General features: G+C 44.5%; 2 protein-coding genes across 2 annotated transcripts; one reads left to right on the top strand and one right to left on the bottom strand.

Moving 5' to 3' along the window:
• Window positions 1-1581: 1581 nt before the first annotated feature.
• Window positions 1582-26892, bottom strand: LOC308137862 (calpain-5-like). Its single transcript, XM_080506739.1, has 13 exons — window positions 26673-26892; window positions 22555-22715; window positions 18926-19057; window positions 10367-10575; window positions 10048-10240; window positions 9769-9962; window positions 8950-9027; window positions 8663-8858; window positions 5712-5834; window positions 5427-5623; window positions 4184-4305; window positions 3815-3951; window positions 1582-3741 (listed from the first exon to the last, which is right to left on the bottom strand). The coding sequence occupies exons 2-13, from the start codon at window positions 22708-22710 to the stop codon at window positions 3565-3567; spliced, it is 1914 nt and encodes a 637-aa protein (XP_080362865.1). The 5' UTR covers window positions 22711-22715; window positions 26673-26892; the 3' UTR covers window positions 1582-3564.
• Window positions 12591-14722, top strand: LOC308137874 (olfactory marker protein-like; the record flags this gene model as incomplete). Its single annotated transcript, XM_080506755.1, has 2 exons — window positions 12591-12653; window positions 14243-14722. The coding sequence occupies 2 exons, from the start codon at window positions 12591-12593 to the stop codon at window positions 14672-14674; spliced, it is 495 nt and encodes a 164-aa protein (XP_080362881.1). The 3' UTR covers window positions 14675-14722.

Raw genomic sequence — 26892 nt, 5'->3', positions numbered from 1 at the left:
CTCGCTGTTATTGTATATAGCATATTGTTCTCTGCGTGGTTTCATTACACAAGCATCCCACCGCGGCGACTCGTGGTCCAGCATGCTCACTGCATCATTTTCAAAGTGTTGCCGCATAAACGTGAAACCTTTCTGAAACTAAAACACACACAAAAAAAATGGATACGCTTTGACTTGAAGGGTCGTCGTGGGATACACAACAAAGAAGAAAGCGACAGAAAGTGATGGAAAGAAGTTTAAAGGTAGTAAAAAAGATCTAACTGTCGCCAATGTGATGCACATTTGATTAAAAATAAAATATTGCTGTCTTTCCTTCACTTGACAATTAAGTTCATGATCCTTCTGGAGAGAAATTTCCTTTAATTTGTACCTCCTGCTTCGATTGAAACTCTAATTTATGCGATAAGTTTGAATTTAAAAGCCTCCATCTTGAGAGCAGGGGGGCTGGCGCACCGTTTCTTCTTCTGCAGCAGCGGTGTCATGCAGTGTCTGGACTCTCCAGCGCCCCCTAACAAGAGGCAGAAGAACTGCCTCTTGGTTTGTTTTTGTTTTTGTTTTTTTTAAAAGTTAAATGGAAATTCAATGTATGGATAGATATATCATTTTTTTTATTGTATATTTGATTCTTTCTATGATGACAGGTGAAGCCTCTAATAATTAGACATTTTATTCATCATGTAGAGCAGGGGTGTCAAACATGCGGCCTGGGGGCCAGAACCGGCCCACCAGAGGATCTAATCCGGCCGCCATGGGATTTTTTTTTTTTTTTTTAATCTGAAAAGTGACAGAGGCTGATCTAAAAACACTGAGATTGTCAAAAATGACATTTAAAACCGCCCTTGGTCAGAATTTATTAATGCATCTGTGGAGGTCACATGAGGTCAAAGGCTGACCACAGGCTGACCTGTGGATGTCAAAGGCTTTATACGCCTTTCACAATAAAGGTGTCCAATTTATGTGAAGTGATACTTTAGACATGTAAACTAAAAAATTTTTCCAGATAATGACAAATTGTTTTAATCCTGAATAAAAATAGGATATCCAGATACAGGTGACTGAGGTTTTTTTTTTTTTTTTTTGCAAATATGATAATGATGATGATCTTCTTTTCATGGAATGTATTGTTTGTTTGTTTTTTGTTGGATTGTTGCTTTATTTTAGGTTGCATTACCTTGAAAAAAGAATAAATAAAATGAAATGAAAATGAAATGAAATGAAATGATCTGATTAACTTTAATATGTATATTTCAGAATAGACTGGCAAATTCTTGCAGTTACAAAAGGATCAAAAGAAGGAAAGATTTTGACATTAGTCCATATCTGCAGTTTAATATGTTACGTTAGACTTGTTGGGCCTCCAGAGGTCAGATCAGGGTGATGTGGCCCCTCAACTAAAATGAGTTTGACACCCCTGATATAGAGTCTATATGATGACTAAAATGTCTATATTATAGACGGCGAGCTGGGACTGCCCACTGGGCTCGACAGACACAAATGTCAAAAATATAAACTACAGATGAAAGACACAAGCAATATATGCCAAAAACAGTCTGAGCTGAACAGCACTACAAGACACACACCTTGTGTTTGCAATGGAAGTAAACTTTATTCATGTGTAAACTTGAAGTTACATTGCTACACAGAAAGAGGTGTAAGTATGTTTTAGAATAATACACATGCCGAACCACCACACTGAGTCGCTCTGTGTGAGCGCAGGAGCAGAAAAAGTGCAGGTTTTTGGCTTCTGGGAGCAAAAGTGGTTTGTTTGCGTGGAACATTTCAGAGTTATCCATCAGTTAAACCAACACATTTCCTTTGGCAGTGGCGGAGCGGCCCCAGGTTGTAACGCCACATTCAGCGTGACATTAGTGCATCGGTTCAGTGGTGAGGACATGGAAAGGTTAAGAGGTGAGAGTGAATGGAGACGCTCAGAAACACACGCCCCCGTTTTCTTTCTGTAAACTGGATCAGAGTTTTCATTCTGAGGTTTTGAACATTACCGAGCTGGAACTGGACCGGATCACCGGGAGAGAGAATAGTAAACTGCTCACTGATATGGAACAACTATACCTCAATCCTCCTGTGTTCTTGATTATTTTGTCATCTGAAAGTTAAGACACGTGCGATAACAGCAGACATGCGTGGAATTTAAGGTGCGATTGGTGAAAAAGGTTTGAGCACTTGTAAAAGTGGAATTTGTAGTTGTGTACTGGGCATTGTGTACCTGTATTATTCTTTTCTCTGTCCACAAATACAACACCACACTTCCACATTGACAAATTCTTAATTCCAGGACCACAAAATCCTTTTTTTCTTTTTTACCAGTCACAGATAAAAAAAAACGGACACATTTTCCCGACAATTGCTGCAGTAAATTTGGTAAAAATACATTTTGTTTCTCCTGAATTAATCACAGATTCTGTTTTTCTTCAACTACAAGTCACACATGTCTCTCAGCTCAGCAGAAACGGAGTAAATCAGTGACGGGATGCTACATTTCACAGCTTCGCCTCGGAGTTAATTCATTAATGTGGCTGAAAAGACAACATATGGTGAACGTTGCTGAATTCTCTGCCGTGCTGCTGATTCAATGAATGTGTTGGTCGAAGCCGGTTGAACTCTTCTCACGCCTCAACGCGGGCAAAATGCTCTCTCCTGATTGGCTGCAGGAGAAACTGTTCTCCGATTGGCTGCGAAACCAGGCAATCACAGAGAGGCGTCGTCTTTTTCTCCACTGAGGTCGTTTTTCACCAGACGTCTCAGCTGAGAGCCGCCATGTGTGATTTATAGGGGAAGGAAACAGGATGACAAACAAAAGTGACTTTTAGAAGTGCTCAAACCTTTTTCACCAATAACACCTCCATAGGGATTTGGCATTTAAAAGCAGATGTGTTAAAATGCCACCGGAGCAAAATAAATGTTGATTCACAAAAAATATAAATCAGATTATCTGACAACAATAAGAAACCTTTGCCTCTGCAAGTCCATGGTTTTAAAAAAAAGGATTGTAAGATAGTTTAGAAGGCTAAAAAAAGCTCCGATATGAAACCTAGAACATTGTAAAAGTGAAGAATAACAAACGCTGACCAGAATAAAAAGAAAAACAAAAAAATAATATTTAAGAAAAGTGCAAACTTGAAAGACAAAAAAGATAAGTTCAAGTAAAAACTTCAATGAAGAGCTGCGACAAACATGAGATCTGATGGTAAACGTTCATAAGCGACTGGGAACTGGGAAAGTTACAACTTCATCAGGCAAACTGGGAATTTTCCCTCCTGGAGGAGTGAAAAGTTTCAAACAGAGAAGAGAAGGTTTTAATAATCCTCCGTCCGTGTGAAATAACTGGACTAGTTTTCGGAGGCATCGACCTCACAGACGTAGTCTGAGCCGTCTTGTGCAGGGCGACCGCTGGGTTGTGGAGTTTCCGGGTCCAAAGTGGGACATTTCCAACTGGTAACTTTTACCAGTTCCCAGCTGTATGACCGAACCATGCCACGAGCAAAAAGCCATTTTCAGGACACACTTCCTGTTTACTCTGGTAAAAAAAAACCCGTGGCGTCCGTCTCAGATGCTGGTGAGCACGGTGCTGGTCACTATGGAAACGGTGATGGTACCCGGGAGGTCGTTGTCGCGGCGATCGGCCTTGTCCTTCAGGTGCAGCGTCTTGTGGATCTCGCCCTGCTCGGTGGGTAACGTCAGCTGACCCAAGAAGGAGTCCTTCAGGACGTTGTGGTTATAGAGCTGAGACACACAAACACTCAGGTTGATTGACTGTGACCACAACACGCGCACACACACACACGCACACACACACCTTGATGCGGATTGGCTGGTTGGCTTTCTTCCTGTAGAAGAGCCCCTTGGTGTCGAAGGCGGGGCTGCGGGTGTTTTTATGGACCGGAGAGCGAACTTTCTCTCCCTCGCTGCTGATGATCAGGTAAGGATCCGATGCTGGAAACACACACGGTCAGTTGTCGCGACGCGGCCACACACACGCAGCACAGCAATCAGCCACCACATCCTGACCATGGCGCGTTTCTGTCCCCAGTGTTGATGCTGGGAGTTCCCCTGGTCCGTCGTGCTTTTATACTGAGATGCTCATGATGCAAATGTTGAACGCTGTCCGTCTCTCAGCCTTTGTGACGGCCTTACATCCACATGCGCCTAAATATTCATGTTTTACCTCCATCCGAGTCTTGAGCCGCGAGTCCGTCGGCCTGCAGGACGTGGACCTGAGTGACCAGGGAGGGGTAACCACACAGCCCGGACCAGCAGGTCTGAGGAGGCTCGTCCTGAGTCAGCTCCCTGCAGCACAGAGGGGGAAGACAGGTCTCCAGCTCCACTGTGTTTAAAGTCCTCGTGAAATGAAAATTCGACCTCCAAAACGCTCTGGCTGTCGCTTCAAGGATCCTTTTTATGCTAACTGGCTGAAGGGTAAAATGTTAAAACACGGCAATCTGCGAGAAAATAGCCGATTAGCCGCTGCTGGGCGGAGCTTCTGACAATAATAGAGTGATGTCACTGGTTGTGCACACGCCCAAGTTGTGTTTACATTATGGAGGATCAGAGTTTTGACCACGAAGAGGCTGAATTTAACCATATTTCATCATCATCATCACTTCAAACCCAGTGATTGATGAAGAAGACACAGAATGAGTCGTTCTGCCATCGGTGACCCCGTCTGGAACATGTTTGAGGAAGCAGAAGACGCTTCGTCCTCCATTCGTCCTCGTCTCCTCGCCTCAGCAGCCGCCAGTTTTCACCTTTGAGGCTTTGAGGCTCCTGACTTTTGGCAGAACGACCGACTTCCTGGATCATGTCGAAGCGCTTTTCCCACTGCGGAATCACCGAACATGAGTCCAGGTATTACTTGATCGTCTACTAGTTAGCCCGAGTTAGCGGCTCCCGCTAGCCGCAAGCCGCTAGCCGCGCGAGCTAACGGCTAGCCGCTCCCGCCGCCTGTGCTCCTTCTCTCCTCTCTCGGTCTCTTCCAGGCTCAATCTTTCGTCAAGGCTCATAAAATGCCGACTATAACTTCAAAACACTGTTAAAACGTGGATATTTAAGAGGGAAACAAGTCAATGTAAACACAACAGATGGAGATCTGCACATCTCTTGACGTCACGCTCACGAAGAAGGATTCCCCCGACTTCCTCGGCTGGAGATTCAAAATTCAAATAACTTTGTTATGCGACAACAGTGGTGGGGCAGAGTCGGAGGAACCTTAGAAGTAGAACCCCAATTGTCGTTTTTTGCAAAGTAGTGTTTTACATTTCACTAGGACTTTAAACTACCATCGATAATCAACTGTTGGTAAACAACGGCTGGTACCTGCTGGGACCATATGAATATGTCAGAGGGTTGTGGGGTTTGCCCCGGAGCTACGCTTCGGACACTTTCAGGGAAAAAAACGTACTACAACCTACTTGCAGTCGGACGGCAGGTCGGTGAAGATGCGTAGCAGGAAGTCCCCCTCCAGGTCGGGATCAAAGGTCGTGGGTACGATGACGTAGCGGCCCTCCTTCAGGTCGATGCGCAGGAACACCGACCTGGAGTTGATGTAGACGCTGCCGCCCACCTTCTGCTGCTTGACGTGCATCCGGTAAGTTCTGTTCAGCTCCACCTGGGCACAGCGCAGACAGCGTCACTCACTCGGTTCCGTCTGTTCACCCGTCCGTCTGTCCGTGATCGTCCATCGACGCCCGTCATACTCGGTGTATCTCAAAACCAATAGCCAGGTTCTCGCCGCGGCCCTCCCTCAGCGTCGCTCGGCGGTCTCTCTGCTGCAGGCAGATCAGGGCTTCATCCTCTGGCTTCTTCACGTCAAGCATGTACTGCAGAGAACACACACACACACACACACACACACACACACACACACACACACACACTTTTAATTTTGAGCAGCATGTTTCCAAGCCCACACATCAAAAAGGACACATTTTAGATTTAGTTTTTACACTTGGCCTAGACATCTCAAATGTGTCTGTAAATGATGTCCTTTTAAGTGACCATTGCCTCGTTTTATTTGATCTGAGCTTCAGTCCTGACCCTAAGCCTGCAGAAGTTAGGTCTCAGAGGCGTATTATCTCACCAAATACAGCAGACTCTTTTTCTACTATGTTTAACCCTCTTGTGTTCACGGACTGCCTCGATGTGAACAATTTCATGCACTGTTCTAATACTCACTGTATTGAAATTTTAGATCAGGTGGCTCCTGTTAAATTCAACCTGTCAATACAGAAGACAGTGTGCCCTTGGACGAATGAGGCCATCTTGGGTCTGAAGAGACTTTGTCGAAAGACTGAGCGTCTGTGGAAATCGACAAACCTTGAGGTGCACGGACTTCATCTGAAAGATCTTGTGGCCTCACTCAATGAAATGATGGAGAATGTCAGATCGGACTATATCCGAAAACTGGTTTCACTAAATAAGAAGAATCCCAAAGTGTTGTTTGACACTATAAATTCTCGTTTGTCCGGATGCTCCTATTACCCCTGTATTTTGTGAAGCAGACAGTAATTCCTTCTTGAGATTTTTCACTGAGAAAATTAAGTTGATCAAGGAGAAAATCCCTCCCGTTTTGAGGGGTCCCCCTGCTGTCACTGAGCCGGCCCCTAGCTTGTGGTCTTCCTTTAAGTCTGTGTCTCTTGCTGACATTTTGACGTTGGCGACAAAAATGAAACCATCCTCTTGCTCATCTGACGTCCTCCCATCCAGACTTTTTGAGGTAATTGGCCCCTGGGTCACCAAAATGGTGAACCTCTCGCTTTCTTCAGGCGTGTTTCCCAATCCTTTTAAACACGCCATAGTAGAGCCATTACTTAAGAAGGCAGGTTTAAACCCAACTGAGCTCAGTAATTTCAGGCCTATTTCCAAGCTCCCTTTTTTGTCCAAGATCCTTGAGAAGGTGGTCTCGGAACAGCTGTCAGTATTCCTGGATCTAAACAACATGCACGAGACATTTCAGTCTGGCTTTCGTAAACATCACTCTACGGAGACGGCCCTACTGAAAGTGTCCAGCGACATCATGATGTCCGCTGACTCCGGAAAGTGCACTGTTCTTGTTCTCCTGGATCTGTCCTCAGCCTTTGACACTGTCGACCACCAGATCCTGCTGAGAAGACTGAGGGACGAAGTAGGACTGTCAGGATCAGTTCTTCAGTAGTTCACTTCTTACCTTTCTGGTCGCAGCTTTAGTGTGACAGCAAACCAGATAAGGTCTGAATCAGCAGACGTGTTATGTGGAGTCCCTCAAGGTTCTGTTTTAGGTCCTGTATTGTTTTTGTTGTATTTGCTACCGCTAGGGGAAATCATCCAGAGTTTTTGTGATGTATCCTACCACATCTTTGCCGATGATATCCAGCTCTACTGCACTTTTAAGCCAACTGAGCTCCACAGGCTTGATTCCTTGGTCTATTGCTGAGCTGGAATCAAGCAATGGCTGAGTGAAAACCCTCTGCAGCTAAATACAGACAAAACAGAAACATTGGTTATAGCCCCTGACGATTTAATTCCAGGGATAACCCAGTACTTAGGTGACTTAGGCCAGTCTGTTAAACTGAGCCTAAGAAACCTGGGTGTTTTTCTTGACAAAGACACGTCGCTGGTTTTCAACACTGTAAACAGCTGACTAGGAACTGCTTTTTCCAGCTGAGGAGAATCTCCAAAGTCAGGAAAATGGTCTCACAAAATGATTTGGAGGTGATTATTCATGCTTTTGTGTCTTTGCGTTTGGACTATTGTAACAGTTTGTTTTCATGTCTAAACAAGAAGGAGTTGTCTCGCCTGCAGTTAGTGCAGAACTCTGCAGCGAGAATCCTGACCCGCACAAACAGGAGGACGCACATCACCCCTGTCCTTAAAGCTCTCCATTGGCTGCCGGTGTCCTACAGGACCAATTTCAAAATTCTGGTTTTAACCTTCAGAGCTTTGCACGGTCAGGCTCCATCTTATATCAGAGACCTGATCCAGCCTTACGCCCCAGCCAGGGCTCTGAGGTCTGTGGATCAGAACCTCCTGATGGTTCCACGTACTCGGTTCAAGACCAGAGGAGACAGGTCCTTCCAGGCTGTTGCTCCCAAGCTTTGGAACGACCTCCCGCTCTCTCTGCATTCTATTGAGTCTGTTGATTCCTTCAAGGGTCAACTAAAGACCTATTTATTTGTTCAGGCTTTCGCTTACTTCTTTTAGGGATGTTATGTCTATCAATGTGTTGTCTTGGCCTTTTAAATCTGTATTTGCATTTTATTCCTGTTTATGTTTTTACTGAAACTGTGAAGCGCTTTGTGACCTTGGTCTGTGAAAGGCGCTGTATAAATAAAATTTACTTACTTACCACACACACACACACACACACACACACACACACACACACACACACACACACACACACACACACACACACACACACACACACACACACACACACAGAGTCACACACACACACACACACACACACACACACACACACACACACACACACACACACACACACACACACACACACACACACACACACACACACACACACACACACACACACGCACGCACACACACACACACAGAGTCAGGACTCAGTTTACCCTCCAACCAAACCAAATTCTGGATGAATTAGTTAAAGCAATATGAATGGGTGGGTGGGTGGATGGAGAGATGAGACCTGTGGGTTCTGGAGGAAGGAGTGCTTGTTGTTGGTGCAGCCTCCGGCCCGGTTGAGTCGCGGGTCGTCATGGCGACGCCAGGAGCTGCACATCACGGCCTCCTCCCAGGTCTTGTGCAGACTCAGGTAGGACGTGTTGATGAGCCGACACAGGATGAGGTCGGTGAAGTTATCGACGAAGTCGTCGAACGTCATCCTGCGGGACGGAGACGCGGGGCTGATGGGAGCCGCCCGTGGACAGTACAGCGGGTTGGCCAACAGGGGGCAGCGTTGGGGCCCAGACTCACCAGAACTCTCCATCGTCCTGCACCGTGACGCCCATCTTCTCCCTCTCGCCGCTACTGACCTTCTTCCACTCTTCAGAGCTGGAAAACACAAACGTGACGTCACATCCAAACAACTTTAAAGGCCAATAGTTACATTCTGCGTCACGGAAGGCAAAACCAATCTGACTTTATGGACGACGGCTGGCGAGACAAACAGGCCAGACTTCTGGTTTTTACGCATTTTCCAAACCGACCTGATCTTCAGGATGAAAGCGGCTAAAAAAAGTAAAACAGCTACAACAGCCAGAATAGATGGATTTGCTGAGAATGGAAATGAAAACTGAGGTAAAACCATTCCTCCCAAAAAAAAAATATCCATGAAGAAAAGTAAAGCTAAAGTTATTCTAGTAGGTTTTTTTTTTTCCGGAAAAGAAAAAAAATGAAAATGAAAAAGGGGGAATGAAAACTGAAAAATGATTTTTTTAAAAGTAAGAAAGGAAAAAGAAAAGTAAAAAAAAGAAAAGAGATAGATAGGAAGCACACAGTGAAAAGAAGCTAAACATGTAATGAAATACATTTAAATTGTACCTATGACACTTCATGAATGCAACCACAGTTTTTGTATCTATAAATATTCTTATTTTCTTTCCGAATTTCAGATTAATTTGGTGGGAAATCAAAATGGCTCTTTGTCATTTTGCAGACTCCTGTTGTAAACCGCATGGGAACACAAACATGTAGTTCCAGTGATGCTCGGCAGGCAAAAGTTCAACAACAGATAAAGCAGCAGAAATGGATTAAGATGTTTCTACGGCCTGACAGAGAGATCTGCGGCCTCACCTGTCGCTCCAGGGCCCGGTCCACTCTCTCTGTCCCCAGGGGTTCCTCATGCGGATCATGGTCAGTTTGTCCGACCTGAAGTAGGCCAGGAGGCCGTGGCCCAGCCTCACCCGGCGGACGTCGGTCACTGCGTAGGCGTGTCCCTTCACCAGTCCGCAGGCCAGCCGGGCCTCCATGTCTGCTGCGGTGGCCGCCTGGAAAAGGAGGCGTGACGAGAGTTTTCCCCCCCCCTCCCCGTCCTGCGGGAGCCGATGGCGTTTGTGTCGGCGCTCTACTCACCCGGATGGAGCAGCTGATGAGGCCCCCTCTGTCGTGGACCTTCAGGACCCTGTCGAACAGCTCGTTGCGTTTGTCCTCGTCGTCCTTGTATCCACTCTCCAGCAGATCCATGGGCTCGGACACGCCGCCGGTGAAGTCCACCAGGGCGTCGGCCGTGTTACCCCCGTCCAGAGCTTCGTAGCAGCCGCACATCCTGGGCAAAAAAAAAAAAAAAAACACCGCCGGCTTCACCTCAAACTGCCCCGAAGCGTCTCGGTACACGTCGACCGTCTGCAGCGCGACACGACGCTACACCCGGGTGGGTGTTGGGCGGGCTCACTTGGCGTAGGCCTTCTCCACCAGCGCGCTCCAGAACTCGTTGCTGTCGTTGGAGTGGCAGTACACCAGCTCTCCGTTCACGGTGGGCAGCCGGTCGTCGATCACCACGTCCACCCACTCGCCGAACCGCCAGAAGGCGAAGTGGAAGATCCCGGCGTAAGCCTCGGGCTTCTCTTCAGCCCACTCCTGGTCCTTCCAGTCGGGAATCACCTGGTCCAGGACGGAGGTCACAGGATGAAACATCTTTGAACAGCAGACTTTAGAAGTGCTGCTTCCACTTTATTAAAGTCTGATCAATGTTCACTGATGTCCTTTTACTGAGGTGAGCTGGAGGTAAAAACCCTACGTTGACATGTGGGGCAGTTGTAGGGCTACAGACGTGACCTCTGACCTCCAGCCTGACCCAAATGTCGAGGGAGGCGACAAAGTCAGGAGACCTGGATTTGAATTGAGCAGTTTGACAAGCCTTTACTCACCTGCAAGAGGAAATCATCAATCGTCAGCATCAGTGGGAAGGACGTGGACTTGGTGGACTCTTAGAAGTACCTGGGTGTCACACTGGACCATAAACTGGACTGGTCCACCAACACAGGTTCTACAAGAAGGGCCTGAGCCGGCTTCACTTCCTGAGGAGACTCAGGTCCTTTAATGTCTGCATGTTCCGTTCTGTGCTTTGCTTTGTCTTATACCCAGATATTTTTATTTTTTACTTTTATTACTATTCTATTGTATTTTATAATATTCGTATGTACCAGATTGCTGCAACAAGACAATTTCCCTTCGGGGATGAATAAAGTAATTATCTATCTATCTATCTTTCGATCTATCTAAATCAACAGTGTGAAGAGCTCCTGTCGCAGTGTGTGTGTGTGTGTGTGTGTGTGTGTACTCACAGGATGCATGTATATTATCTAATGAGGAATATGTACGACCTGATCTCATGCCCAGTGAGTGTGTTCTGTAAATGAGTGTAGTGTTTGTGTATCTGATTGCAAACTGTAAAAATGTCAAAGGCAACATTAATTATTTCCCAAATGTCTTCAGTTCTGGACGCCGAGACCCGAGCTGAGATGTCAGTGATGCTGCCATGAAAGATTAGAATCCCGTTACTGTCAAACTAGTGTCGAATAACTTTCTGTCGGGGGGGGGGTTGTAAAAACACCCATAATGCAACACCAATGGGAGACATTTCCTGGACCTTTCACTGTATTTTGCACCAGAAGTTTTCATTAAAATTGGCTTTATGTTGAGATTGTTGTCATTTCCGTCATGTTTACTCTGCACCACAACAAAGGAAAAACTTTGTAGTTCAAATTTAAACGTTATTATGGCACTATTGTACCAGTCCTGCTCAAGATGCCATCATCTCCACTTGTTTCCCCTTAATTAACCTTCACCGTCTATAATTAACAGAAGCAACGGAGGCTTTACAAAGTTTTCGACAGGGGAATGTCATGTGTCCACATCCTGTGTCAGGCTCCCAGCAGACGAACGCACTGGCACTGACGTAACACAAACACAGGCCTCGCTGAGGCGGCCGGCAAAAAAAAAAGAAAAAAAATAAGTGAGTGATCCAGTGAGGTGAGACGAGCCCGGCTCCCAGAAGCCCTCGGGAAACTCCCAGAGTTCCCGCTCCCACGTCATCGGTGCCTTCTGTTGCCTAGCGCCCTCACACATCACCCGCCTGCTCAACGCCGTTCAAACATCCTCCAACGAGTCCCAATTTAATATTCAGCCATCTCAAACCTTTTTCTTGGTTTTTTGTTTTTTTTTCCACTCCCACAAGCTAAGACGGCGGGCAGAGAGAGACGCCGTTCACACCTCCAGAGGAACGGGAACGTTAATTCTCTCCGCGAGCAACGAGCTGTTTTCCCCTCCGGGGGAGCCTGAACGAACGCAGAGATTGTGTGAGAAATGTCACGGGAGACGTGATGTCGGCGACACGAAGCCCGAGAGACAACGACCAACAAATGTGAATGAAAGTCTGGGAATAATTAGCGGTTTGTATTGATCCCCCCCCCCCTCGTTCACTCTGCCAAATCAATGTGTCCTCAACAAACCGCCCCGTGGGCCGGGGCTGGTACACTGTGATGGAAACAGTGAGGAGGGGGGGGGATGGATGGATGGAGGAGAGAGGGAGGCAGAGAGAGAGAGATCTCCACCTCTTCCAGCATCCGTCCTCACAGCAGCCTCCAGCCTCTCCGCTCCGACCGGCTCTGGCAGACATGGACAAATCTCCCTCCGACACTCTGCGGCTGGAGTTTAAAGAAGACGTGGCGCTGACTGAGGTGAGGCTTCTCAAATGACAGCGACTCGCCCACAGAGAGAAAAGGCAGCTGGATGAACAAACATACAACCTGGGGGGGGGTTTGTGCACATCGTACTGAAATATATGGTAGGAAAAAGCAGTTAATGACTGATAAACTGATGTTTTTCTCCGTCAAAACACTTTAAATGAGTGCTCAGTGGAATCCTCTAGATGCGTGGCTCTTATTGGCTTTCGTGGACAAACTTTTCTGGACGTGTGTTGATTTGAGTGATCGTCAGTTTGCATCAATGGGTCGGCTCTGCCAATGATGGGGCTCAGATCCACCACCTCCAGAATGGATTCAACAGTAGGAGTAGTTTTTCGGGGTTTTACACCAAATAAAATTTGTCTGGTGCCACAAAAGAGGGAAATTATCTAGAATTAAGACAAAAAAAACCAACAAAAAAACATTTTTAATAGATTTTTAGCTTTTCCCGCCTTAATCATTTATCTGTTTACAGCTGCTGCCTGCCTCCGATTGTTGGAGTTTTCTTATTCTCATAATTTTTTCAATTTGTTTTTTTTTCTTTTCTCCTTTTTGTTTCTTTTTTATTTTCCTGAAGAAAAATAAAGAGCTGTACAAGCAATTATAATATTTCTATTTTGACAGACTATTTTTTTTTTATCTATTTCCCTTCCATTTTTAAGAAATCCAGCTATTCTGGTTGTCTGACCCTATTTATAGCTGTTTTTATCCTGGAGACGAGAAACGGGGTGGAATGCAAACCGAACAAAGATGAACCCACAGTTTTTATTTCCATGACGTATTCTGAAAGCTTCACGGAGAAGCTGCAGGTTGCAGACCTCTGGTCTGGAGGATGGAAGACGGACAGATGCCGTGTCTGAAATCCGAGAGCTTTTTGTTCATTCTAATAATTCTAATTCTGTGCAAAATGTGAAACAAAGAATGTACAAATCACCGACTTAATTCAAGTGTTTGGGATCAGCTCAATGCAAAACCAGTAGCGGCAGCAAGATGCTAAATATGGAAACATCTATTTGTTGGTTCGTCCACCAAAATCTGTTCAATCTGTTTATTGAAATAGACGAAAAAGGCGCTTCTTGGCTCAAAAAAACACTCAGATGCAATTAAAATGCAAATAATTACAAAACAAAAGAGATATTTTTGTTCAAATGAAAGACAGATCGCATCTGAGTGTTAAATGATGAAGAGTTTGAAGCAGTGTGCAGCGCAGAGACACGAGTCTAGAACCTTTTCAGTCAGTTTGCCATCGAGTGGGTCGTTAAAATAAAAACTGTTGCGTTGGTTTGGATCCGTCAGGCTCTTGAGTTTCTTTTTGCCGATGGTTTGAGAAACATATGAGCTGATCAATGTGAGTGTTGAAGAGGAGGGTGAAACGGACTTGTCTTCCACCAGAGCTCCTCAGCTTCCAACAACACATCTTGAAATGACTGAAGAAGAAGAAGAAGAAGAAGAAGCAGTTTCCACACGGTTCTCGTCATTTGATAAAACAATGTGATCTCTCGGTCGACATTTTAGGGATTTCCCTTAAAAGTCCATTTGTTTCAGGACATTTCTGATCCCACGTCTCGTCCCGTGTTCCGCAGATGATGCGTCTCCGGGTGTCGTCTCTGCAGAAGTCGGGCCAGAAGCGCCAGGACGGCGAGCGCCTCCTCCTCCCCTACGAGGCCGTGTACCGGCTGGACTTCCCCACCCAGGAGCTGGGCTTCTCCCGCTGGCACTTCTCCCTGTCCGGCCGCGGCCGCGTCACCGTCACCGGCATCTGCCAGCTGTGGACGCCCGACCTCACCCACCTGATGACCCGCCAGCTGCTGGAGCCCATCGGCACCTTCTGGCGGAACGCCGACGACCCGGACGAGCTGCCGCTGAAGTTCCTGGAGGCGGACATGCAGGAGTTCGGGGAGAGGATTGCGGAGCTGGCCAAAGTGCGGAAGGTCATGTACTTCCTGCTGGCCTGTAAAGACGGAGCGGAGGCGGCGAACCTCAGCTGCTCGGTGGAGTTCACGCCGGGGAAATGACCTGTTGTTTATTCCACCAGTAGAGTCCCGTTAGAACGCCCTCGCATCTCTTTGACCTCCCAAAAAAAAAAAAAAAAAGCACGCTAGAGCAGAAAAAAACCCTGCAGGTCCTTTTAAACGAAGAACATCGGCTTAAAGCGATTGACCTCCAACACCTGAAACTCTCCGTACGCAACTCAACTCGCTCCCATACACACTGAAAATCAGCTTCAGAAAAGTCTTGCTATTGCAAAAATATTGCTCAGCTCAAAGTTTCTCTCTTACATAATAACATTGAACGATTGTCAATGACTTAAAGGGCTCATATTATGCAAAATTCACTTTCTAAAGGTTTTCCAACAGTACTAGTCGTCCCCATACCTGGAACGACGCCACAGAAGAGAAGAAAGTGTGTCATTTCTTGTTCCAGGTTTTAAAAAGTGTTTTTTAAAAAGCAGCCAATCAGAAATCAAACCCTCTATAGTGTCATCGGGGGTTTAGCCAATCACAATCAAGGTAGGCTCCTCCCCTTTGACTCCTCCCACAATTTGGCAGCTCTGCTCTGGCACATGGCGCCACGAGAGGAAGTACTTCCTCCTCTTCCCATAGATGGTCATGTGTGGGCGGAGCCAGTCCAGCTCACACGGACACAGCAGATTCTGAATGTAGCTCCTATGATCCAATATTCTAATGGAGGAAAATCAAGGAAAAGCTGGATTTGGGATAATAAACTTTAAATAGAATGTTTTTGGACCAATGAGACTCATGTGAAAGTGTTGAAGAACTGGATAATATGACCCCTTTAAATTATGATTTTTCTTTTTATAGTTTTTAAGAGGAACTAGTATGAGAAGTAGGATCAACTTATATGTGCATGTGTATGTGTATGTGTTGTAAATTTGGTCCGTGTTGATATAGTCATTTGAAATGTAGCAAGTTCTCTTTTGTTGATGTTTTGTTCCTTTTATATCAGTGTAAAATGTACTTTTTATTGCACTGAATTTGGGGGTAGGCGCTCAAAAGCTCCTTGCTTCAGCCCACTCCTTTTGAGCAGAATGTGTACTGCGGAAATAAACAAATAAATAAAAATAAGTAAATAACTAAATGAAGGCCATGAAACGATTCCTCTTGTAAATAAAAGTGATGTCGTCTGATCAGCTGAGTGTCGTGAAAATGTCTCCAATGATTCTTGGCTTGTTGCTCTTGAGTTGTTACTGTCGCTGACTGTCGGGTTTCTTTACGTGCGGTTGTGTTGCTTTTGGGAGTGACGGCGAGAGGAAAACGCTCACGGTGAGTAGAGGATGAGACATTGACATTTGCATGACTGCTGACCTGACAGCAAACGGCGATCAATGACGTCCATTAAAGCCGCCCGTGGTCTCACTGCTGACGAGTCGTATCGGCGTTATCATATGAATACTGTGTGTGTTTGTCCATCACCCGAGAAACACACAGTCGTATCCAGAGGGAACTTACCATCAGAGATCAACCTCACATGCATGTTTTTGGACTGTGGCAGGAAACGGGAGTTCATGAAGGAAAACCCACGGGGGGAACATGCAAACTCGCCATAGAAAGGAGCCGTCGGTATTTGAACCCACAACCTTCCCACTGCTTGGCAAGAGCGCCAACTGCTGGAAGAATCCGCCGCTTATAAAAGACCAAAATCTGAGAAGCCTAGAAACAGATCGAAACGTCAACATAAAAACTCCCCTATGGGTCATTTCATCATGATAAAATACTTGGAAAAAGCAGTTTACTGACAACAACCACACTTTAGTTTCAAACACTTCTTGCTTGTACGTCTTTTAAATTGGACATTTCTCATTAAGGATCTGCTTGAATTTTTCATTCATGTATTGAGGGATGTAAATGCCTCAACCAGGTGAAAAGGCGGCTTGTCAGAATAAGATGCAGCTCAGATGAGTTAATAGTCACTTTCCCAGTTGAGAGCGAAGTGACACTTCTTTTATTATTTTGTCTACATGTCTATATAGTGACTATTCAACCCAGCAGCTCTCCACTGCCAGGAGTCACCGCCGTGGCCGTGGAGCTGTGGTTTGTCTCGGCCGTGGATTTAAAAGGTGCTTTCAAGGCTGCCTTTTTGGTGTTTTTTGTTTTTTTTTGTGACCTTGGAAGAGCGTCAGGACAACTGGCTGCTCCACAGAGGCTCCGGCTCCCGAAACAGACTCCAGTTTCCCTCCAGCCGGTGGAAAAGTGAGCCGCAGGGCACCGCCGAGACCCGACGGGAAGGACGAGGCTGCGCTGGAGGAAGAGCATGGAGCTCAAGGGAACACACACACACACACACACACACACTCACACCTCCTCTTCCTCTCGGAGTCGTGAGAGTCTGGAGCTGATCCCGGCAGACTTCAGGCCAAACGCGTTAAAGAAAAACAACATATATAAGGCGAACGGCGCTCTCTTGTGGATAAAAGATGTGACTTCATCACGGGTCCAGTCAACAAACATTGAAGCTGAAGGTTTTTAAGCAGGTCTGAACCTATTTTAGCGATACTTTGTACAAGGACAACATAAGACCTGGAATACATCTTCCATATCAGATGAACTGCTGGACAGTCCCGTCATGAAGGGTTGAAATAAGCCACCATCTTTCCTCATTGAGGCCAAACTTCTTCACACCATAAACAGCTGGTGAGTTCACAGCTGTTTCTCAACAGTACGAGTCTAATTGATGAAGAGTCCATACTCCTATAATACCGTATAGTTCTCAATAGAAGAGCACCCCCCTTTTCCAAAGATGCGTAGCATGTGAAGAAAGAAGCCACCTCACTATCAGAGGGCCTCCGCTTGAAACATTTAGGGGAAAAAAAGGACCTTGACTGGTGAATTCTAATGCACTGCGGACTATTAAATACTACATTGTGACATGTGATAAATTGTGAGACCAGTTGGTACTTATTTAAAAGCACATAACTGAACATTTAGGTTCCAAACGATTCCACGCTACTCTAACTTTATCCCCGACGAGAGCAATAAAATGCCGGTACCTCACTCGGTCTCGAGGGTTTTCAACGGATTGAGACGTTTCACAAAAATGATCAAATTAAAATAGAAATCCACGGAGAATGACCATCCCCAGAGGCAGAATTATTGTCATTATCAGTTCATCCGTACATCATTAAGTCTGTGAAATAATGAATAAATCGATTTTTTTTTTTTTTTTTTTTTTTTTATGTAAAGTGTCAATATGGTGTGAAAAAGTGGTTTGCACAAGCAGAATTCCCTGGATTGATCCTATTTGGACCTTCAGTTCAATGTTCTCCCTTCGCGTTCCCTCTCATACTCTGGAGGTGTGTGTGTGGTTTTCTTTCAGATATCCTATGCCGTTCACTCACATTAATTGTTGTTCCTTGTCATGTAGATCAGTGTTTTTCAACCTTTTTGAGCCAAGGCACACTTTTTTGTTTGGAAAAATGTGGAGGCACACCACCACCCGAAAATGTTAAAATGTGAAACTGCAGCCTCTATTAACAATATAAAGTCTTTCTTATCAAAGTTTTATCAACAGGAATCAAATAAATACAGAAAAAAAGTATTTCCCAATTTCTTTTTTTAATAGTGACTCCCTCAGTGTGAAACCTGGACCTGATGGATGAAGAGCTGAGATCCTGGTTCACATTCTTCCTTTTCAAAAACTTCTCCCTCACTGTCACTGACACAGTACTTTGATACAAGATGGTAGCAGGAGGTGGAGATTAACCAGACTGACGTCTGTCAGTTTCTATTTCAACGGCAAAGTTCTGTGCTGCCCTCTAGTGGTGAAGAGTATTGTAGCATCACGGAGTTGGTTGCTGCAGGGCATGATGGGAGTTCAGGTTATGTGTTGCCGGAGGTTATTGAGGGTTATTGTTGGGGTTGTTGTGTGTTGATTTGTGCTTGTGTTGTGTTTTTGTTCCTCGGTTCAGATAGTTCATTATTTCGTCTAGTTTGGTTTGTTGGATGTTGGTGTGCAACCAGACGTGTGTTGTGTGGAGTGTCATCCTGTTATGAAGGTTTGGTGTGTTTATGTCAAAATAAAAGCCTCTGGTGATCAGCTGGCTGAAAAGAATCTCGACTCAGAGCAATTCTTCCACGGCGCTCGCCACAGTATTTATACATGATTACTCTGCACACAAATGTTTTTTTATAAAAAATGTGAAATTGGATCATTTCCCACGGCACACCTGACCAGATCTCACGGAAACACCAGTGTGCCGCGGCACAGTGGTTGAAAAACACTGGTGTGGAGAACTGGTTTGGACTCACCTTCTGCCACAGAGCTTCCCGGGACGCCAGGCTGGAGCAGGCGGCCACGAACCAGCAGTTCCCCACCTGGCCCTGGTGAAGGTCGTGGGCACTGAGGCCGTCCACGAACAGGCGAGGGTTACTGCTCAACTCCTGCAAGGACGAGCGCATCACAGTCACCGTGCTCCCGACCTCGTCCTCTCACCATTTTGTTTTCAGAAAATCTCACAAAACACTTCGCAATCAAGAGATCAAAGACTGTCTGTGGGTGGGGGGGGGTGTGGGGGGGGGACGACGACATGGGATTAGAAGACTTTCAAACAATAATACAAAAGCCAGAATGAGTGAAGTGGCCTTCAGAAACAATGGTTTATCTTTGTTTGTTTGGATTTGTTGGAAACAACAAATAAAGGTCTTTATTTTAAGAACAAAACACAGATTGGAGGGGGCAGGGGGCATTCTATAGAATCTAAACAGACCTAGTGAACTGCCTCCATTCCTTTATGGAGGTGAGTTTACTGAGGAGGAGGAGGAGGAGGAGGAGGAGGAGGAGGAGGAGGAGGAGGAGGAGGAGGAGGAGGAGGAGAAGGAGCTTCAAGTAACCTGAAGTAATCTTAAGTAATGTTTAGTAACTTTAAGTAACCTTAAGAAACTTTAATGTATCTTCAAGTAACCTTAAGTAATTTTAAGTAATGTTTAGTAACTTTAAGTAACCTTAAATAACTTTAAAGTATCTTCAAGTAACCTTAAGTAATGTTTAGTAACTTTAAGTAACCTTAAGTAACTTTAAAGTAGCTTCAAGTAACTTTAAGTAATGTTTAGGAACTTTAAGTAACTTTAAAGTAGCTTCAAGTAACCTTAAGTCATTTTAAGTAATGTTTAGTAACTTTAAGTAACTTTAAAGTAGCTTCAAGTAACCTTAAGTAATTTTAAGTAATGTTTAGTAATTTTAAATAACTTTAAAGTAGCTTCAAGTAAACTTAATTAATTTGAACCTTAAGTAATTTTAAGTAATGTTTAGTAACCTTAAGTAACCTCACATAACTTTAAAGTAGCTTCAAGTAACATTGAAGTAACTTTTAGTATCTTTGAGTACCTTAAGTAACTTTACTATTCTTCTTTCTCACACACACACACACACACACACACACACACACACACACACACACACACACACACACACACACACACACACACACTGCAGGAAGGAGACTTGGTGACGACGGCGTGACTCAAATGACAGTAAACATGGACGTGCTTGATGTTTACCTTCATTGCAGCATGTTTACAAACAGGATCATGACGTTCAAGTGAAATGGAAGCAACTGAGCGATGGACGGGAAAACAACAATACTCATTGATTATTGTTATTGACTGCTGTGAGTCATCTATTTGAAACATCATTTAGAGCACAAGGCCGGCCAGGGAGTCCCGTCGAGCCCACAGGAAGACATTTTCCATGAAGTCCATGAACTCTACCTTGAGCTTCAGCTCCATGTGGCCAAATGTTTCATTAAAATCCACAGATTGTTTCCTCCAAACAAAGCTGAGATTTCACAGTCATTTGCATGAGGGCCGGCTTAAAACCTGGACTCAGGATTATAACATCCCTTCACTGTCAGTCGTTGACAGTCTGAGAGGTTAAATGATTAAACAGGAAGCTGGAAGCTCTCTGGTGGATCGATATCATGGACTGGGTGGCGGTGAAATGTTTACGCTGCTCCTCGCAACGAACACGGAGACATTTAACCCCTCGTGATGGAAAACAAACCGACAATTACTTCAAAACGGAGCATCCAGTCACGAGGAAACTGTTTGACGAGACCCTCCAACTTCACCTTTCTTGTGTCGGCGGTTTGTGAACGAGTATTGATTTCCTGTCGTCGTGTCGGTGTTCGTTCAACGAGGCGATTCGGGTGAAACGGTAGAAACACATGAAGCCTGTTAAGACGTTGACATGCAGATACTTGAGCTGTCAGTCAGTGTGTGATAAAGTGAACACACACACACACACACACACACACACTAATTAAAGGCAGTATGACGGCTGGCCCAGCATCCAGCCTGCAGGCCTGTAATAATCCAGGTTTCAGGGCTGCTGATGTATGTGAGAGTATTTAAAGACCCAGAGGATCAGAAAGGAGAACCACACGGGGTTTTTTCGTGGTCAGACAGACGTACAGACTGTATATTTTGGTTCTACATGTGCAGCCGTGCGCTCCAGGATCTGTACCTTGTCATTTGGGGCCTGTGCGGCCATTGAGGGGCGTCGACTTTCGTTTCTTACTTCAGTTTATTGTTCCGGTTCTGTTGGCGGACGATGGTCGCGAGAACAAGATCTAGTGAAGTTATTTGATATTAGATGATGATTTACTGCCCCGGACTGCTTGAGCAAGAGGGCTGATAATCTTTCACTGCCCCGCCCATCTTTATGCACACAAGGTCCAGGGATCACTTCATGACTGATTGAACTCGACACACCGGCTTCAATGGAGATCATATCAGCCAGACGACTGATGGATCGACTTGATTTGACATTATGCATTCGGGGCTTTAACATCCAGGAGCCTCCGTGATTAGTACACACTCCACAGCAAACAACCACACTGAACGTCCTCCTCGCTAACCACATGGGAAACACAAAGAGCTGCTCCCTGCAGCTGAAAGTCCTCTTTCCAGGCTCTGAAACATCTCGTCTCTTTCTCTGCTAAGATACAATTACTTAAGGTTACTTAAAGTTACTAAACATTACTTAAGGTTACTTGAAGCTACTTTAAAGTTACTTAAGGTTGCTTAAAGTTACTAAACATTACTTAAAAATACTTAAGGTTACTTGAAGCTACTTTAAAGTTACTTAAGGTTCCTAAACATTACTTAAGGTTACTTGAAGCTTCATCTCCTCCTCCTCCTCCTCCTCCTCCATGATCTTGTTTGTAAACACGCTGCAACTTTAAAGTTATGTGAGGTTACTTAAGGTTACTAAACATTACTTAAGGTTACTTGAGGCTACTTTAAAGTTACTTAAGGTTTCTTAAAGTTACTAAACATTACTTAAGATTACTTAAGGTTACTTGAAGCTACTTTAAAGTTACTTAAGGTTACTTAAGGTTAGTTAAAGTTACTTAAGGTTACTTGAAGCTACTTTAAAGTTACTTAAGGTTACTTAAGGTTAGTTAAAGTTACTTAAGGTTACTTGAAGCTACTTTAAAGTTACTTAAGGTTACTTAAGGTTAGTTAAAGTTACTTAAGGTTACTTGAAGCTACTTTAAAGTTACTTAAGGTTACTTAAGGTTAGTTAAAGTTACTTAAGGTTACTTGAAGCTACTTTAAAGTTACTTAAAGTTCCTAAACATTACTTAAGGTTACTTGAAGCTTCATCTCCTCCTCCTCCTCCTCCTCCTCCTCCTCCTCCTCCTCCTCCTCCTCCTCCTCCATTAACTGTAGTGATACATAGTGTCTTGACCCTTTGAGGACAGTGGTGGTCAAATCACATCATACAGATGTCAACACACAATGCCCCAAGCAGGACTCCACTTCTATAGACTTTTAAAATAATCCAGTCCCCAAACTAAAATACAAGTAAAAAAAAAAAAAAAACCCTGGTATAAAACATAATCAATAAGACTTTGAAGCCTTTCTTTTGGTCTCACCTTGGGTCTTTTCCAGGTGACCCGGCCGATCCGATTGCTCTGGTAGAAGAGAGACTGGTCGGTCGGGGGGAACAGGGGGTCCTCAAAGAGACGGCCGTCCATCCGGCACTGCCGCCTCAGGGCGGAGAAAGACTGGCCCTCGTAGGGAACCGCCATCGCTCCTGAACACACAGACCGGAGGTTCACGCCGACACGTTCATTTTGAGTTCAAATAAAAGAGTATTCTTCTCAAACGAAAATTCCAAAAATAACTTTATTCATTTACAGGCTTAAACTAGTTAATGTCACCTCTCAGAGAATTGCTTTCCAAGATCTATGTTTCTCTAATCTACTCCGATTCCTCCGGCTGTGACTCTGGGAGCAGGATCTGGAGTTTCTCTGCATTCAATACACACTTGTCTGCTTCCATAGAACGTTCCCTGGCACCTCCAGTCTCTGGTATAGATGTAGAATACACGAAGGTACTTGGATTCACTTGTTTTGGTCATGTGATCACATCCAGACTTCTTTGAAAGAGCTTCAGGAGATTGTCCTCTCCCTCTTTCTGTCTTTTCAACCATAATCTCTTGGATGACGACACTAAATGTTTAACAATCCTTCTGTTTTGAGCTAGAATAATGTGGTCGACTCCCCAGGTCCCTGCAGTCGACATGTGGTTATCACAGACTTCTCAACTTGAAAAACTCACTCATGACTTAAACCATAAACCAGATAAATGCTGGAGGATATGGAATCCTTTTAGAAACTATACCTCACCTATAATTACCAACCGTCGTCTTTAATTTTAGATCAGCTTATCCAGTTCCTTATTCCTTTTGTAGTACTTGTATATGTATGTGTGCTGCAGTGTTCCGTCATGTTCGGGGTGGTTTTTGTTATTGTTGTTGCTTTTTCTCCCCACTGTTCTAAATCTGAAAAATTAATAAAGACTATATAAAAAAAGAATATTTGTCAATTTCCCCGATCGGATAAAGTTCACAAACTTTCTGAAGAACATCCTTCTTCATCCTGAATATGCAACATCAGTAAGTGGGTCCAGTGGTAGAGGTGGTGTGTTTGTTGAAATGCTGTTTAGGTTCATTTTATAGACTCAGTTCTTTCCTGAAATGGTGAATGTGGGTCAGGAAAAAGCTTGCTCACTTTCATGGATTGGGGTTCAAGTTACAGTGACTGGGTCAGTTATGTAATGTGTATTTACTGCTGCTGCAGCAACAATATATTCATCTACACCGAAACCTCATTCTACGTTTCGCAGCACAGGAGAGGCGACTGGACAAACATCACTAGCGATGGTTTTCTACGTCGTGTCTGACGAAGCTGAGGTGAGAGAACCGCAGACCAGACCCGATCAACACCGAGTCCAGCGCTCCAGACCCGGGTTGCCATGGAGACGCTCCACATTAACAACATCAGTGTCACTTAAAGACGGCGAGCAGAGATGAAGCCGCAGAGCGGGGAAATGACATCAGCGCACTTTAATCTGAGAGGACAACATTGTGGGATGTGTTCAACAACATTTCACATTAAGAGCTGTTCCTGCTGCAGTTTCTGAGTGAGTAGACGGAGTTGCAACAACCAGCATGACTAGGAAATGACTCATTGTGGTTGGGGGGGGGGGGGGGGGGGGAGGGGGGGGTGGTTCATAAGTTTGTGTGTCAGCACACACAATCATGCGTTTGGTTAAATCAGGGCTGTCATACTTTATTGTTCAGGGGCGACATGCAGCTCACCTGCATCCTCAGTGGGTTGGACCGGAAAATAAAAGCCGTAATAACCTTCAAAGTTAAACTGTCAGGTTTTTGTTGTGTTGTGTTGCAGAAGCTACGTGACGACAAGCTCTGCATTTTTGCTAAAAAAAAAAAAAACAACTGAAAGTTGTTATAGAAAATGACAATCCCAACATGAAGCCAATTTTAAATGAAACCTTCTTGGGTTACAAGGTGTTGCATTATGGGTGTTTTTACAAATTCCCAAAGAAACAAAGAAACTTGTTTAAAAAAAAAAAATTTTAATTAACGTTTTCATCTAATTTATTACCATTTATTTGGTGGTTTGGCCAAATGAAAGCATCGTGTGGGCCTTATGCGAGACATCCCCGCGTCAAACAAAGTACAGATGGAGTTACATTTCCCTGATAACAACAGACAAGAGTTATTCAATTCCGCTGCAAAATGGAACCATGTGATCAGTGATCAGTAATGAATCAAGTGAGGGAACTGTGGAGACGACTGGCACTTCCTGGAGAACGTGATCAGATAAATATAGCTTTCTTATTTAACTGAAGGAGCAGCCGAGGTCATGAGAGCCGTCTGCAGACCTGTTTGCATCAGTCAGGAGCTGATCAGTCTGCAGACGCTCCCTCAGATCTCCTGCCGCTCCATTAGTCCTGAGGCTGAAACACCAACCAAACATGGGTGTGGTTTCATGTTGGGAACCACACACACACACACACACACACACACATGTGACAGGCTGACAAACAGATGTCGCAATAACACGCCCTGAATGCGTTTGTGGACACGTTGGTACGGATCTGTTTCCAACGCTCCTCCCGCCTCACTTTTTGGCTCAGAAGAATTTCTTCGACAGCTCCCACGTTTCACTGTAAATGTCCTACATGCACCGTTACACCTGCACTGAGTACTGCCCTTTACCCAACTACACTGTGTGTATACCAAGCCTGGCAATGTACTCTATTTTTAGAGGATTTTTCTTTTACTGGATTGTTTTTATATATTCTATTTTTTGTGCTCTTTTTTGCTCCTACATATGTTTACATATTTCAATTCCATAGTTTTATCAGTTCTGCACCTTTTACCTTGAGCTGTTGTAAGTCTGTTTCCCCCCTGGGAGGAATAAAGCTCTCTACTCGACTCTACGTTTCTTTGCAAAATGTGTGAAGTCACAAACAATGACACCAGAAAACAGGAAGTCACTGCTTTCAACCAGACGATCTGACAACTTTTCCAATTCGGCACGCCCTACATTCGTGCACATAATGGCACATTTAAGTCCGATTGAGAGAAGAAACGTGAATTAATTACAACGCTGTCAAACTCTCGACTTTGAATTACAGTAATGGGACAATGAACCAAAGAACCAACGATCTCTTTAGTGCATTTTTACATCTCAACACAGACCACTTCCAGCTCCACGTCCAATAACCTGCCCAATGGACTTGAGTTGCATTCGCATTTTGAACAGGAATATCTTGCAACTCGGAAGTTGAAAGATGTTTTATTTTTGTTCTTTAGCCAATAAAATGTAAATTATTCCAATTCTTGAAGACACGTGGCTGAAGGTACACCAGGCCGCTCTGAGAATTATTCAGTTTGTGTGGAAGCAGAACAAGCTGAGGCCAAACTGAAACCTTGAAAAGCTTAATCTTAACAGTTTAATGACATAAATGAATTTAATGCTTTCTCGCCTCCTTTTAAAACATAAAAAATGATATAGCTTTTTATATCAAGATGGATTCGTGACCCTCCATGGCCGGGAATCACTGCACTAAATAACAAACACCTTCCAGCCTCAGCTACCAGAATATATTTACCTTTCTTAATCCAAAAAGAGGAAAATCCTACAGATAAATTGGCAGCGTTAATAAAGCAAATCGATTTGAAACGTGAATATCATTTACTGCTCTGTGGAATAATAATTCAAGTTACTGTCGGAACAAAACGGGTGTAAAATAAATACAGATCACATAATTAAACGCCTTGTTAAGATTAAAAATAATTTGAATGGATAGAAATGACGATCCTTGGATACTCGCGGGGGTGTTTTATTTTGAAAGCAGCTACCGGAAGTGGATTTGTGTAAACAAAACGTAAGCGTGACTTTAAAAGACGAAAGTTTCAGTTTTCGTTTAGTTTTTTTTTTTAATCTTGAGATAAAACCTCAGACGAGATCAAATACAGTTTCGTGGTATTGAACTTTTCCGTTTTGGTTTGCTCACGTTGCGTTTTCTCGCCAAACACGTTTCTGTGATCAAACACATGAGCTGAAAGTCAGAAAAAAATGATGGTGTTTAATCAGTCCTTAACAGAAACACGCCCAGAAGCCGTTTTATTTCGTTGTTTTTTTCCCCAGTTTCAAGCAGATATTAACTCATTTACCTGCACCGGTTAACGGGCCGCTCCCTGATGCTCCACGCCGCGAGAAGCGCTCTTCTCCCGGGAGGATTTCTCCGGGTTCCCCGCTGCTGCTGCTCGGTGTTTGGGGCTTTTAAGATCTATTCAGCTACTTTACGACCCCGAACGAAGGCAGGGAGGCAGACTGGAGGAGGCAGGAGGAGGCAGGGGCATCAGGGAGGGGCTCCAACCCTGAAGAGAGTGA

This window comes from Blennius ocellaris (assembly GCF_963422515.1).
Source record: "Blennius ocellaris genome assembly, chromosome: 2".
Taxonomy (NCBI): Eukaryota; Metazoa; Chordata; class Actinopteri; order Blenniiformes; family Blenniidae; genus Blennius; species Blennius ocellaris.
The sequence above is the reverse complement of the archived record's forward strand: the minus strand, read 5'-3'. Positions and strand labels throughout refer to the sequence as shown.

Coding starts and splice junctions, on each gene's coding strand:
- LOC308137862 (XM_080506739.1), bottom strand. CDS start 22,710: ATGGCGGTTCCCTACGAGGGCCAGTCTTTCTCCGCCCTGAGGCGGCAG. Junction 9,963..10,047: donor TCATCAGCTGCTCCATCCGG/GTGAGTAGAGCG, acceptor CTCCTTTTCCAG/GCGGCCACCGCAGCAGACAT. Junction 3,952..4,183: donor GGCTCAAGACTCGGATGGAG/GTAAAACATGAA, acceptor GTGTGTTTCCAG/CATCGGATCCTTACCTGATC.